Consider the following 15357-nt stretch of genomic DNA (forward strand, 5'->3'; position numbering starts at 1 on the left):
GAAGGCGAGGATTCATAACCCAAAAATAGACCTTGGCTAAACAGACTTGAGCGGAAGTGACTTGGTTATTTGTGTACGATTTCTTTAAATTAACTTGGGTTACTTTACTTTTTCTTGTTATACATCACTTGAACCTTTGTTTACTTTCAGGTCCATACACAGATAAACATCACTTTTCGTATTCACAACGACAGAACATCTCTTACCGCTAGTCGTGTTTAGTTGTTTAACTCCATTAATGTAAAACGATTTTGTTTCTCTTGTAAGTACGATTTCTCAATGACCCAAAACTCCAAAGCAATGGTACAAAGAAACACCAAAAATTTATTTACTCAATTGGTAACTTAATTTAAAAGAAATATACTATAAATATGAAAATTTTCAACTTTGATCAGACAGCATCTTTGCGATAGTGACTTTTGCACGTGGAGTAAAAAACCCGAAGAAATGCTCCAGCCAGTTCAACGCCCTTACTCGAATTTCGTCTTTCCACCACACATTTCTTTATTTCTATTCACTGATAAATAATGCTTGCTTCTCGTGTTTGCCGTTCTGGTCTTGGATCTATTCGCTCTGCCTTGTCTCTCAAGATAGCATCTCCTTTTCACGTACGCTCATCTTGTAGCTCCATTACCGGCTCTGTCAATGCCTTTCAATGGAGAGCAGCAAAGTTTTATTCCACCAAACGTTTCACAAAACAACATGAATATGTTCAAGTAGACGGTGATATGGGTACTGTTGGTATCTCAGAGTACGCCGCTCATGCCGTTGGTGAAGTCGTCTTCGTCGAGCTTCCGGAACAAGGGTCCTCCATTGAAGCTGGTGATGGTATTGGTTCCGTTGAGTCGGTGAAATCTGCTAGTGATGTCTACTCTCCCGTAACTGGTGAAATTACAGAGGTCAATAAAATTCTTACTGATTCTCCTCAAATAGCTGGTGAAGCTCCAGAAGGTGAGGGTTGGCTTTGTAAAGTGAAACTCTCTTCTCCGGAGGAACTCGAAGGCTTGCTGACCAAAGAGGCCTATGATGAATATTGCAATGAAGTAGATGCTACCCACTAATCTAAAGCATAATTTGAATGATGGTTTCACTCTATATCATTAATATTACTTTTAAACCGTATACTGCAAGTACTGCAAGGCAATGAGAAACGAAATGGATGTTGTTTATTACCGGTTTATCACTTATCATTTTTAATTATGTGAAATGCAATTTTAACCTCCCATCACTGAATAGCATACGTAACTCAACAGATTTATCTTTTTTTCTTGACTGATTGTGCATGCTCGCCTATCCAAACTAAACTATTCAGTTTGTTTTCTAGCTTTTTTGGAATCGATCACTTCATACGCAGCAGAGAGGCAACTTTTATAATCCTTCATTCTTTCCGCCGCTACTGGTGTCTATATTTTCCTAATAATATCAAGTTGTTTCTATATCTTACGTTAACTCGTATTTCTACAAACTGATATTAGAGAGACATGTTATTTTCTTAAAAAAAAAAAAAAAGAAAAAAAATGTAGCAAACAGCCACTACGACAAAAAGGTTCAATAAAAAAGATTAAGTAAAAAGAAAAAAGTACGTACACTAAAAATGATTTGTGAAACAAAAAAATATAAAATAATAAAGTCGAAATAAGAAACTCTAGACTTGAGCCTTCTATTGCTCAAAATGATTCGCAATACTCATTGGAATTAAATAGTGGCTGCTAAGATTAGTACTTTTAGATTATAAAAGCAATAGACACAACGAGTAAAGCAAAGGTAGCGATAAAGCCCTTCAATGGCAATGCTTGAGTGGCAGCGGATGGAACGCTGGTATTATTACCAGCGAGCATAGGTGAAGATCCTCTGCTGGAATTTCCGGTTGCCGAGCTACTGGATACGAAAGAACTGCTAGAATTCAAACTCAATGGTGTACTAGAAACGCCAGGAGGAATCACTGCACCAGTTGAGTTCTTACTACTGGTAGGAAGGGCGCTGAAAGTACTGTTTCCGCCGCCTGAAATAGGTACACTAGTTGCATTAGCGCTACCTGTGGGAGAAGTGCTGTCGGAAGTATTCAGAGAAGAAGAAGTAACTGGAGAAGAACTGTTCGCGGTGGGGAAAGGAGCGCCAGCTGAAACAGAGCTGTTGGAAGTAGGGAAAGGAGCACCTGTTGAAATAGAGCTGTTGGAAGTAGGGAAAGGAGCGCCCGTTGAAATAGAGCTGTTGGAAGTAGGGAAAGGAGCACCTGTTGAAATAGAGCTGTTGGAAGTAGGGAAGTAAGGTGTACTGGTTACGTTCGCACTACTGGTGACAGGATACGCAGGGAGGGAACTGTTTGACGAAGCGCCAATTGGTCCCCTTGTGCTACTTATATTGGCAACAGGGCTAGTAGGAACAGGACTACTTGCGTTAAGGCTAGTTGTAGGATAGCCGGGCAAAGAGCTGTTTGAAGTGGGAACAGGAGTAGAGCTGACCGTGTCAATAGGAGCACTGGATGGAAGACTAGTGCTATTCGCTCCAGTTTCAATTACAGCAGGGGAAGAAACAGCCGTGCTAGTAGTGTTCCCGAACGGAGCTTGACCTTGACCTTGAACCTGCATGGCTGCCGCTAACAGTATGAGTTTGGAAAGAGTGGAGAAGATCATGTTTATAAGACCAAAAACAAGAGACGGTAATCTCGGCAGATGCTAAAGAAAGGTACAAGAAACAATAAAAGGTTTAAAGGTAGCTAGCTCCTTACTGCACAGATCCTTAAGTCTTACAATAGACTTTTACTGCTTACTCTAGCTTGAACCAAGACCGGCTATATAAATAAAATCATCCATAGCCTTATCACAGCTTGATTTCACCTCATGACGACCTCATGATTCCATTTTAGAGAATTGCTTCTGTACGGGTTATCAATTGTTCGTGACCTTTTAGGTAGGACGGTCATTTAGTCTGCAAGTCCTTAGAAAATTTGCGTAGAAGTTTGATCATACCTACGCTGAAACGACTCAAGTATGACCATCTAGTACAGTCATCTTTGCTCACTTCTACTTTATGCGACGTATCGCTTCCTCAATTTTTCTCGCTATCTAACTCTTGACAGTTAGTAATTAGAAACATTTTCTACCCAGGCATTACTTCGTTCTGAGTAAATACCGGTGTCGCTGAATATATGGTTTCGTAATTCTCGCCTTTTTATCTATATTATCTTCCTTAGTTTATTAGTAAAACAATTCTAATATTTAGGATACGTCCAATAACACATTTACTCAAAGTCGTGTCTTTTCTCGTTGTAAGTGTTAGGTCATTCTTTGCGAAATAAAATAAAAATCTAGACACATTCCTATTTCGACACTAAAGTGACCCTGGTATAGAATACAATAGGACTAGAGTCATAGATGAGACGGTTACGATTTAACAGTTAGTACACATATACTTAAGGTAGAGAGTAACATAGAATAGATGTTTATTTTTCATAATAATATTGGATTTAATAAACTAGCAACTAACCAACAGAAATATAAACAACTTTTGTGGACAATCGTTAGTCCAACATTAATACATATATTGTCTTTCATCCATTGATTTGGTATCATCTAAGCAGTCATTTCAATGTCTTCGATATTATTTTTTTTCAGAATCACAATTCCTTCTAGAGTAGTCATTGGTGTGTAAGCTTCGGTTGCGAGCTCTGCTCTTTCATTGTGATGTAGTAACACAGGCGTTGTGTGAGTAACCCAACCGGTAATAACCTTTGGACGTCCAGCTTGTCCAACAACATCAACAGCTTGACCAACGCGTACACTGACCGGAAGATACTGTCCATCCTCGCCAAGTGTGATAAGCATCCGTGGTCTCATAGCCAAAGTCATACTGTACAAAAGCCAGTGTGAGGAATCGAGTATTAATGAGCTTGCATCTAGCATCGCAAGCGCAACTGTCATGAGACCAGCAAATGCTGTCTGACCGAGAATCTGGCGATCAGTATGATAAGGATTCAGAGACATAGTTCCTTTTCCAAGGTAAAGCAATCCTTGGGCAATGCGTACAATAAACAATGCATTTGATTCCTTGTGATAGTAGCTAGCCAATTGTCGAAGTAGTTGAGCTAAACGAGCATTATTTGTACCAGCACCAACGAGACCCATAGCAAAGATTGCATTATAGGCAACATCCAGATCGTTGTCATGACTGTATCTAGAAAGAGTATCAAAAATTCTCATTTGAGGATTTGAAGCGGAAAGTAAACCAAGCGCCAAAGGTACAGCTTTTCGAATAAATGGTTCACCATAATGCATCATGTGATCAAATTGTCTAGTAACCATTTCAGCACCAATGTCTTCGCCCATTGCAATTACAGCAACACCCAAAGCTGCCAAGGACTGTGCGCTCTTCTCACTCTCCTTTGCATCAGCGCTGAGTGGTTCACTGCAAATATGAAGTAACTTCTGAATTTTCAGGACATTACCTGTTCCAGCGTAAGAGCAGACATCAACAAGAATTTCTGCCTGTCTGGCAATGTCACCTTCAATAGCCTTTAATGTCTCGATGGTAGCATCAGCCAAGTCTTGCTTACCAATGAACAGCAATGCGAGACCAAGAGCCATAAAACGGCCCCAGTTATCATTCTGTCCAGCTTCCTCGCGCTCCATTAAAGTCTGAAGAATAGTACTAGCTACATCGCCATTACATGTACCGACAAAAATTAATCCCAAGGTTAATGCAGCTAAGCAGGAAAGTTGCATTGGTGCTTTCACATCGGTGACTATGGGGGCGAACATATCAAGTAAATCTTCACGATTAGATCCGGCGTACGCCAAACCTAATCCAAGAATAGCTGTAGCACGAAGTTTTGTAGATCCTGTTTCAAGATACTCAGATAAAATAGCCAATGCAGGGTCAGCCTCATTACGAACGGCAACGTTTGTTATACCAATTCCCAATAAAGCTCCTGCTTTAACATTTTCCTCCGAGGAGTAAAGGTATTTGTCAAGTAAAGAAAGACCCATATCGACGTTCCATAATTGCAATAATCCGATAGAAGCAGTGGCACTAATCATACCGGAGTCTTTGTTTTTATAAATCCAAGATGATTTCTCATCGTCAACCAAAACAAGTCGGTCATTACTGTATCCAGCATTAACGAAAGAATTAACTAATGTATTAGCTAAATTCTGTTTAGCTGAGTAAACACCGGACGAGCCCAGGCCTGTCCGGGCCACTTCCAAGTGACTTTTAAAAATATCTTCAGGAACTTTAGGATCCATAAGGCTAAGTTCCTTTCCAAGATAATGAAAGTGATCAGACAAATGAATGTTGTTTAAAGCATCATTTAACTCCTCATCACCCATATCGAAAGGGATCCGCTGTCTTGCTAAAATATATGCTAACTGCTTTTTCAACAATGGGTCCTCGGCTGCCTCGCAATCCTCGCGAATCAAAGACATATCATCAAGGCGAATAGCAACATTCAATGCTTGCGTAAGTTGATTGAATTTCCGATGGATAGCATGAGCAGTCCTAAGCATGGCCACATCTTCGGGAAATGGGAGCAAATTTACACAACTTGTTATATATAAGCATACACGTGACGCATTATCAGCCTCAACATAAGGGGTGACTTTTTCAACAGCACCTAATTCTTGTAATAAATCAATAGCATCAGCTTCAGCATTGTGAGTCAAAAAGAAAGGCACAATGAGAAGTGCAAGGTCCATAAGGTCATCAGTTGCTATATCCTTTTCTTGACGTTCAACAAATTCAGCTCCTATTTCAGCAGCCAGGTGTCGAACATACTCATGACCCCACACGGAAGGATCGCTAGTAACACCGTGCAAACGATATTTTAATGATTCCCGTTTACTAGGATCACTATACGACATTCCTAAAACAGAAAGGATATCGGCAAATTGGACTTTCAAAGGTCCCTCGCTCCAGGAGTCGAAAGTCTTCGTCAAAGTAGAATAATGGGGTCGTAAAAACTTAAGAGGTTTAGGAACCGCTGTCATAGAAGATGTAGAGGTTCTAATAATATCTTTCAATTGTGTAAGAATGGAACTCATTAAATCTAGGTTTTTTTCTTGAATTCGTTCTACCAGCATGTCTAAATCTGTTTTAAGTTGTAAGTCTTCTTCAGACTGTAAATATGTTAGCGTCTAAATCTCATATGCTAAAATTACTTACCAAATCCACCACATCATTTCTTTCTTTAACAGAGGTTGCTTGATCTTTTTCATTAGAAGATGGCGTTTTTACGCTTTCATCTTTTATCATCTCATCATCACCTTTTGAAGACTTGTTGATGTCTTCGGGATTCATCTTTTCTACTTAATTTCTTCACGGACGATGAAAGTAATGTGCAGTCGGCAGGACTCACGCACACCCATAATATTAGGTATATCGAATACTTGCGAAGATTTCATGCTTACTCACTATAATAATCATACTAAGCATTCAACGAAGGTAGTGATATTATACGCCAGTTCTCGTTATTAAAATATAGAATACAACACCATGTATTGCTGAGAAAGCTAATCTACTTGATGCTTTTACGAAAATTTAGTAGTATAATGAGAAGAAATTGAAACGAAGGAAAACTCCAAAAAAACAAATTTAAATACATAATATTCACGTATAAAGTCTTTTGACTTACCGCCAGTTACCAAGACATGAAACTATATAACGTCCATAGACAAACAAACAAAATGAAAATAAATAAAACGGTAAAAATATGCAGGATGCTAAGATTCCACTTCATAACAGCATAACTTCAATAGTACAAAAAACCATATCAAAAAAGTAATCATGAATCATCTTTTTCTTTCGTGTTTCTCAGGCTTTACACGAAAGAATGATTCAAAGAATTATTGCTTTCATTCGCATGGAACATAGTCCGCAAATGATAATAGTTTTCATGTAATGGTAGCTCATTAGACGGGAATTTTGAATTTAGAATATCTGAGTCTTCCGTATTCCAATCAGTTAAACCCTTGGAATCAGTAGGTTGTCGAAGCTCGTCTAGCGAAGGACGAAAATCAGAAAAATTATCAATCCGATTCAAAATCGGATAACTTGGCTCACTATCAGAAAAATACAGAGGCTTCAACTTTGACATAAGCGATGCTTTATTTGAACGACCTTGTGTACTAGAAGACGAGTCTATTGATCCATTAGTCTCTTCTGGAGCAACGTAATTCCCAAATACGCTGGATTCATACGGAATCCAACCTTCCCTTTCTCGTTTCAGATTACCTGAAAGTATGGAGACTATTTGGTCGTCGTAGTCATCAGTAGCATCGTTGTACACAACTGTGCCATGATCTGACAAATCGCTTGATTCGGGCAAATGCTCGCCTTTATCTTCTGCAAAGAAAGCATCAAGGCTATGTAAAGTAGTTACGAGTTCTCCTAAAGAATTTTCTCCTAAAGATCCCCGGCTGTTCGTGGGAATATGTCGAGGATAATTTGATACCTCTTCAGCATGAAATCGGATTTCAGGTGTTTTTAGGGAATCACCCGTTTCAGGGCATGTATAAAAAATGGTATGCACATTTTTTTTCGTTAATGTTGTTGCATAATCAGGATTGGGTTCAGACCAACCAGTTTCGTCCGGAATTTCGCTAAAGTGAGTAAACCTTGAGTCAGTACTCTTGGTTTTTGGATCAACCATTAGCAACTTGAATGTCTGTACATCTGAAGGTCCTGAAATAGATAATGGAATAGTTAAAAGCTTTAACGCATCCATTACATAATCAGTTGATAACAGTCTGAGTAAAGGGGTTATTAAGTTCAGCTCGAGACTACCGCATGTTTTATTGTCAAACTGTAGTCTTGGTAGTATGCTATCCAAAATCCTTAGCGTAGATTTCCGAATCCATGGCATACTATTTGATAAAAACATAGAGAGAACTGTTATGATTTCCAAAACGAAATCTTCAAAAAAGTTGGAGGTTATATATGAGACAGCACATTTTAAAAAGTCATCCGAGCTCCTAAACTGTCTGTTCATAAACGTTTTTATCAATTCAATTAACTCAGTATTATCATATAGATATGCAAAACTCGTCAGCTTATCACAAAATTCATCCAAACTAAATGGTAGTTTTGCTGCTGTTTCGTAAGTTGTCAGCATCGCCGGCAATGAAACTAACAGACAAGTTACAAGCCTAAAGTCGCCATTACCAACTATATCATTATCTCCGTAAGTCATCAGGAGCATGAACAATCGCATCGATGATTCAAATGATTTTGTTGATCGAAAACCTCTTAACACTAATAGCTGGAGACCATCAAATTTCTCATACCATGAATTTGGTAAGGAGTCTATTAAGTGTTGCGGGAATTCCGGAAGATGCTCTGTCCGTTTAAGATAATCGTACGTAATTTTCACGGCGTATAGAAACTCTTCTTCGTGAACAGTAGTGAGGCATGCCACTGAAGTCCAAAATAGCTGAGGATAAAGCATGAGATCAGAAGGTTCCATAGCTCTAACGTATGCATTTATAGTAGCAAGTATTTCGATTGAATAAGCACATAAGTACTTTTCTTGGTCTGAAATGGTCCCAACCAACCTGGCTATTAAATTCAATTGAATGTCAGTATCGAAGTTGGGCAGAAGGCAGCGGAAGACTTGAAAAGAATTACAAGCTAACCGTCTCGAAGGGCATGTTGTAGCCCAGTTCATTGCTATTTTACCCCATAATTGTATCAAGTCCGGATATGTATTTACTAACACTTCATTGGTTTTGGTAATTAAGTGTTCATAGCGAGTAGTCGTGAAGTCTTTCAAACCATCAGCTTTTATGTTGGTAGAAATTATATTTTCAGAATCCAACAAGCTAAAGTAGTTGTCGTCAGAATACAACCTCCCTTCCATTGCTTGGACTTTTTCAACAATATAGTGAATGATTTGACGACATTGCTTTTGAACTATCTTAGAATAATGATCCAATTGTATGAAAGCGGCTTGAAGGATCGTAGCCACCTCATTAGTCCCAATCATAATGGACGGATTGGGAACTATATCCATTAATAGTAATAGAGCCAGTTGACACGGTGAATAGAAAATTGAATCTTTTTCAGAAGGAAAAAGGATATCCAGATCTGCAATGTAAGTATTATTTGAATTCTCAACACTGTAGGAAAATACTTCCTGATTTTCATTGGAAACGTTAGTTGAAGATATAAAAGACAATAACGTTGAGTATAAGCCCGACAACAGTTCGGTTTTAGCAAGGTAAATTGTGATTTGTCGTGTACACTCAACGAATGCAAAAGTCTTTCGATTAAAACATTGCTGCATTAAGAAAAATAAAATTACAGTCCAATTTTTCTTATGTCCAGACAAAGCTAAAGATGTCCAAAGAGCTTCAATCTCGTTAGGCAAATCCTTGGTGTACTTTGTGGTAATTTCGATTAAGCCGATCAATGTGGTGACGGTATAAAATTCGAATACTTTATTACCGACATCCATTTTAAGCTCTAAGTTCTGTAGCCAAGGAAGCAAAACAGTAACTAATCCTCGTCGATGAAAATCACCGTAGTTGAAGTACCTCAAACATTCAGACGTCAATGCAAAAGAATCCTCAGAAAAATCGTTAGCAAGTTGAACCGAAAATAGATATTGAGGTTTCAAATACAGTGCGGGATTACTCGATTCTAAGAAGCTCTTCATTTCCATCATGGCCGTTAGAGTAAAGCTGTTTAGCCGAAATTTTCCTAGTAAGTCAAAGGCTTTTAGCCTAACGGACAGATTATTCGCAGAAAGCTTAACTAGACAAAGGGGTAATAATTTCGGAATACTTAAATGACCAACCTCGGTTTGAATGAGCATTTCTGAAAGGGCTAAAAAGAAAAAATCACATATATGTTGAGCGATTCCTTGTGCAAAGCATTTTTCTATCACCTTCTGAAGTAATAACTCATAATCGCAATTTTTTATTAATAACGTACGGAGACCCTTTCTAGCAAGGTTAATTATGACTTTTGAGGGGGAATGTAAAACGGCTGTATACCAATTCAGTAAAACCTCAACATCAAAAGAGAATATAGCTTCATCCAATTCTTGATGAAGCCTTGAAGTGCTTAAAGCTATCATAGCTTTAATTGTCAAGTATTCAAGGTTCTGTTTGGCCGCTTCGAAGGATGCAAGGAGACGATCACGCTCCCTTATATCTTTATTGTTTTCCACTATACTAAAACGAATCTCATCCTGCTGATTTTTCATAACTTCTTGAGCCGGACCAAAACCGGTCCACTCATCTAAAAGTTTCCAACAAGATACTCGACCAGACAGTGGCAGGATTTCAACGCCGTTGTTCAGATTTTGAAATACTATTAGTTTCTCGAGAAGTTGAGCAAAGTAGCATTTAATTTTTAAAGAGCTCACATCAGTTTGCGTACAAGAAGTTAGAAAAACTTTCAGATCCTTTAAGAATTCAGATATAATTAGTAAAGTATCGCCTTCATCTTTCATTGAGTCATGTACTAAAAGATGAGATGTTAATGCAAAAATATGAGCTATTTCCGATCGTAATAAATTATCAGATTTATTGCGCCGGCCGAAATTGGAGAAGTTCAAGTTTCGAAGTAAAAACTCTGGTTTTTCTTCCTTTAGAAAAGAAATATAAGGTTTTAAAGATTTGACGAGTTGGGGAAATGCATTTATGTTGAGGCAACCAGTAGCGAACACCACAGCTTCCCGGATAGGAGAAAACTCAACGAAAATTAATGGGAGTATCATGTTAAAAAGGCTTTCGGCAGAAGTAATTTTCGTCGTCTCCTGTAAGCTTCGCAAATGAGTCCCAGACTGAACTGCTGTTAATGCTCGTCTTAAATTTGTCTGCGATAGGTCAAGATTAGAAGTATAAGTAATAGTACAACAAGCAACAATCAAATACAACTTCCATTGAACAAGAAGATACTCAGGAAATTCATTATTTTTTACAGCAATTTTCAGATTAAAATTAGTATCTGAGGTGTCAATTTTCGAAAGCAGTTTTGATGTTATGCTAGGTAATTTTGAGCACACGGTGTTTCTAAGTAACGCCATCGTAGTTGGAAATCGTTCGAAGCAAAGCTTTATAAATTTTGGGAAAAGGTTATACCAAATTGATATATCAACCCCGCTATTTGAGGTTGCAAGTTTTAGCAGCATATCTTTTGTACCATCATTTATAAATTTTCTTAGTCGAGAGCGTTCAGCTGCAGTTGGAAGATGACTCTCCACACTTAGTATTGAGGAGTCACAATCTTTCAATACATCCACTATAGTAGGCTCCGAGCACACTTCGCCATCTGTAAAATTATCAGAAGATAACACCAAGTATTCCGTATTCAATTTTTTTACATCATTGAGCAAAGCTACTGCAAATTGGCGAATGTCAACAGAGGGAGAAGATAGATGTAAAACAGCTAGTGACTGGATCTCTTCAATAATCATCCAGCTTTGAGTTTCATCGTAATCCTGTTTGCCCAGGTTCGTGCTCTCATTATCCGAAGCATGACTAGATTTTGTACTTAAAAAAGAACTTCGTTTTTGAATTACAGCCTCCTGTTGTTGAATCCAAATCCGTATAACCTCGTGATAAGTACAAAGTAAGTGCTCTGACCCTTGAACAAGTTTTCTAGATAAACATGAAATGATTAGCTTAGTTAAATTGAGCTTTGATGCAAAATAGAGTAGGGCATTATGGCACGAGAGCTGAATCACTTTGTTAGGGCAATTCAAACACCTAATGTATGCATCAATTATTTTTGGTTCAATTTTACCAACTAAACAAGGGAAAATTTTTACGGAATTGCTATATAAGCCCAAATACCCAGCAGGATTCCGTGAGTTATAATACCGACTGGTGTCGTTCGAAAGTTGCAGCGTGAGAAAAAGAGTACTGTTTGATATATTTTTTATAAATGTTTGCCAGCAAGAACTTGCTTCGCTCCAAAGATCAGTGATTTGAAACTCAATAAAATTAAACAATTCTTTTGGAGAATTTTTGAGCTTAATATCCTGAAGCACATAATAAGAGGAACGTATTACAATCATCATTTTCTCACACCCCATGTTCTCATTAAAGGAATCAATTAATAGGGGCTCCAATATTTCATTTATTATATAATTTGGATAATGAGGAGCAAGCACTCTTAAGATTTGAGAGAACCCTTCCACTTCATCGACTGTAGCAAATGGGCTAACATTAAAAGTCTTTCCTGGAAAAAAGACGGGCTTAATAATGTACGTGATATCTTTTAAAATTTCATCCGTACATTCCCCAAGACGATTAAGACATACCCAAAATACCTTAGCAAGGGATTTTAAGCCCGTATTTCGAAGTCGCCTATCCTTTATACGAACGAAAGAAGCTTCCAATGCTGACAGCCAATTTTCTAAAAAAAAATCTTTCGGAGACAGACATAACAAGGAACAAAGAAAAGGGAACCACACTTGCCAATATTTGGATTTGGAACATGACTTGAATGCGATAGGGTACAGGGTAAGTATGGTGCGTACCCAGCCTGGAATATTGACTTCAAACGTAGCATGTATAATAAGTGGAGAAAGAAGATTTTCAAAAAGATAAGCATGTTCAATACGCAGTGCTTGGTTTGACTTAATAAAAAAAGATGCTAAAGATTCCATAAAAGCAACACATTCCTCTAAGTGTGTTATCGGATACAGTCGTATGTGAAGATGTTTCATAGCACGAAGGATATATATAAGATAAGCTTCTCTGACTTTAATGTCCAAATTTGATTTTTCAAGATTTTCAATTTCTTCGATGAATCGGTCGGATACCATGACAAAATTAAAACGAGAAAGGCTTCCTAATAAATAAGCAAAACTCTCCCAATTCGCGAGCCTCAAAGAAGAGGAGCATGTCGGGAGATTTTTGGGATTCAACAGCTGATGAAAAATGCATTCTAGTAAAGATGAAACTGTGTTTTCTTCTAGGGTATTATTTGGGAGGTTTTCTGTTATTTCGGACAAGCAGCGACAAAGAATATAAACAGAGGCAAAATTCTTTCTTTCTACCACGGCATGTGGAATACTTTTGGAGTTAGTAATACTGACACGAACTTTTCTCCAATAAAGAAGTGACTCAATCACGGCCACAGGTTTCTTCACAGCAAGACCAATTAAAGCTTGAATGCATCTGTCAAATTCTTCGTCTTTTCCTTTTCGCAAAAGACGTATTGCATCTTGCTCATTGACTAAAAATGAAACTGGATTCGTTTGTGTTTGATTGAGTTGATGACGAGAAAGGCTGAATATTTTTTGCTCTGATATCCTAACAAAGTGTGTAAATAATATGTGGAGAGCATAATCAACTGCTGAGTGCTGTTGTTCTTCTTCTGAGGAAGTATTTATCTCCTTCCCATACAAAGGTTCTTCTTGAGCAGTTTCATTCAAGTTCATTCAGCTTATCATTATATATTCTAGCTCTGCCAAATAATTAGCAATTCTAGATCTCAATGCTTGAAAAGAATGTTAAATTATCCTGCCAGTATAAAGAAAATTGTTCACGATTTGAGTCTGAGTGTCCTTTTAGAGAAAAAATTCGACCGTAACACGCTGTTGCATAAGAACTGGTTCTCAGACGGAATATAGCCGATATCCTATTTCAAATAGCCAAAACGCTGAAGACTATGTAATGTAAACTGTTAACAGAATTCGATTGAAGAGGGTAGGTGACTATCAGAAGGCAGCGCAGAGAATAGAAAGTTGGTTAAATCGTTTAAGGAGTTGGGTCAAATTCATGAAAAAGTGCGCTACCAAACAGCACTTAAAATTTTATCCAAAAACATAAGGTTCGCTTGTCTTCTAGAGCAGAGCTTGTCGATAACTACTGAAGATTTTTGTGAATAATACATTGATCTGTTACATTAGCTATAAATTAATAATAAAAATTTGAGTAGTATTTAACAAAATCTACATAGTAAAACAAATTGACGACTTTATAATCGTACAAGGATGGGTTTTTCGAAAACTTCTCTGAATGGTGCCGTTCATCAGTAGGTGCAATATGATACGACTGTAAAGAATTATTCAAAGTATGCGTTGTATAACTTTATTGTTCCACACACAAGCACAAAACAGTATTAATTCAAGTAGCCTGTAGGAACCTAGTTAGTCTAATGAGCGGGAGAAAGGAAAGGAAGATTGTGATTATGTGTGCGGAAACGATACAAAAAAGGAAACTGGTGGGAATATCAGAAAAAAAAAGGATAACTGAGAAACGGAGTATAAGAAGAATTATGGAGAGGGGTCCTGATACTTATGAAGAGGGAAGAATGGTCTTTACATTGAACAGATATTAAATCTGCTAACGATGCATTGGAAAAGAAAATTAAAGAGAAGAAGCAGAGGTGGAGACCTCTGGTACAATATACTTGTTAACTCTTCGAATAGTTGGTTCATCCTCTGGTCTAGGCAAGGTAGTCTGTCGGTCAAAAACAATACCAACGTACTTCCTGGTGCGACGAAGGGAAATTTTCTTTTGAAAAAACTTTACGTATCCAGAAACTGTTGCGAAAACAGTGAAATCACGTCCAAGTTTGGCATTGTCTCCGGGATGAAACTTCGTACCTCTCTGTCTTACCAAAATTTCGCCAGCATTTACATATTGATTCTCTGAACGCTTAACACCAAGACGACGTCCAGCTGAATCTCCTGAATTCCTTGCAGAACCTCCTCCATGCTTGGCAGATGTTCTAATTGGAGGAAACGTTATGGAAAAAGGCATTAATCTCGAGGCAACTGGAGTCTGTCTGCGAAGCAAAGCTGAGGACAGCTGATTCATAAAAGTCGATTTACCGATCATGATGGATAGTGCTTCTTTCAATCTGGAAGAACTAAGGTAATGGGGGAACTAAAAATGGTATTTCTTTCCGCGTCAAATGCCGGATATTTGTTTGTTGAAGAGAATAATTAAAACAAAAAAATTAAAAAACTACGATTTTGCAGTTATTTTATATCAGAATAACGATATCTCACTGAACAATCGGTTCTGTTTGAGTAGTACTTTTACGAATGGATTCAGGAACATTGTACCCACTAAGTATCAGTCGAGTTCATTATATTTGTTTAACGATATTTTCAAAAAGCTAGATTTCTGAGCTTTTTCTATACTACACGCAAAAATCGTCCTGCTTGGAACTACTACAGAAAACAAAGTAAAACGTATGTTTAAAAAAAGCATTTCCCGGTCTTAAACACCTTGTATACCTGCCAGTTTGTGTACCAACCGTATCGTTATACACTGTGATTTAGCTGTATGAAGAAAAAATAACAAGCTCGGAATATGGAATACGGAGATGGGCGGAGCTTATACAAAACTAGTTAAAGGGACTTACTGTACTCTAGTTTCGCTTGGGACTGCACTG

General features: G+C 37.8%; 5 protein-coding genes across 5 annotated transcripts; 1 reads left to right on the forward strand and 4 right to left on the reverse strand.

Annotated features, from left to right (window-relative positions):
• Positions 1-11: 11 nt before the first annotated feature.
• SOCG_03328 (glycine decarboxylase complex subunit H) lies at positions 12-1461 on the forward strand. The gene has a single exon (XM_013161816.1). The coding sequence runs from the start codon at positions 528-530 to the stop codon at positions 1059-1061; it is 534 nt and encodes a 177-aa protein (XP_013017270.1). The 5' UTR covers positions 12-527; the 3' UTR covers positions 1062-1461.
• Positions 1462-1545: 84 nt separating this feature from the next.
• Positions 1546-3423, reverse strand: SOCG_03329 (uncharacterized protein). Its single transcript, XM_013161817.1, has one exon. The coding sequence runs from the start codon at positions 2631-2633 to the stop codon at positions 1725-1727; it is 909 nt and encodes a 302-aa protein (XP_013017271.1). The 5' UTR covers positions 2634-3423; the 3' UTR covers positions 1546-1724.
• SOCG_03330 (19S proteasome regulatory subunit Mts4) lies at positions 3417-6427 on the reverse strand. Its single transcript, XM_013161818.1, has 2 exons — positions 6160-6427; positions 3417-6113 (listed from the first exon to the last, which is right to left on the reverse strand). Exons 1-2 carry the CDS (start codon positions 6292-6294, stop codon positions 3573-3575), a joined length of 2676 nt encoding a protein of 891 aa, XP_013017272.1. The 5' UTR covers positions 6295-6427; the 3' UTR covers positions 3417-3572.
• Positions 6428-6440: 13 nt separating this feature from the next.
• SOCG_03331 (morphogenesis protein Mor2) lies at positions 6441-13715 on the reverse strand. Its single transcript, XM_013161819.1, has one exon. The coding sequence runs from the start codon at positions 13388-13390 to the stop codon at positions 6815-6817; it is 6576 nt and encodes a 2191-aa protein (XP_013017273.1). The 5' UTR covers positions 13391-13715; the 3' UTR covers positions 6441-6814.
• Positions 13716-13832: 117 nt separating this feature from the next.
• SOCG_03332 (ribosomal protein subunit L27) lies at positions 13833-15003 on the reverse strand. Its single transcript, XM_013161820.1, has one exon. The coding sequence runs from the start codon at positions 14793-14795 to the stop codon at positions 14322-14324; it is 474 nt and encodes a 157-aa protein (XP_013017274.1). The 5' UTR covers positions 14796-15003; the 3' UTR covers positions 13833-14321.
• Positions 15004-15357: the final 354 nt, after the last annotated feature.

The sequence above is a fragment of the Schizosaccharomyces octosporus genome, assembly GCF_000150505.1.
Source record: "Schizosaccharomyces octosporus yFS286 unplaced genomic scaffold supercont6.1, whole genome shotgun sequence".
NCBI lineage: Eukaryota > Fungi > Ascomycota > Schizosaccharomycetes > Schizosaccharomycetales > Schizosaccharomycetaceae > Schizosaccharomyces > Schizosaccharomyces octosporus.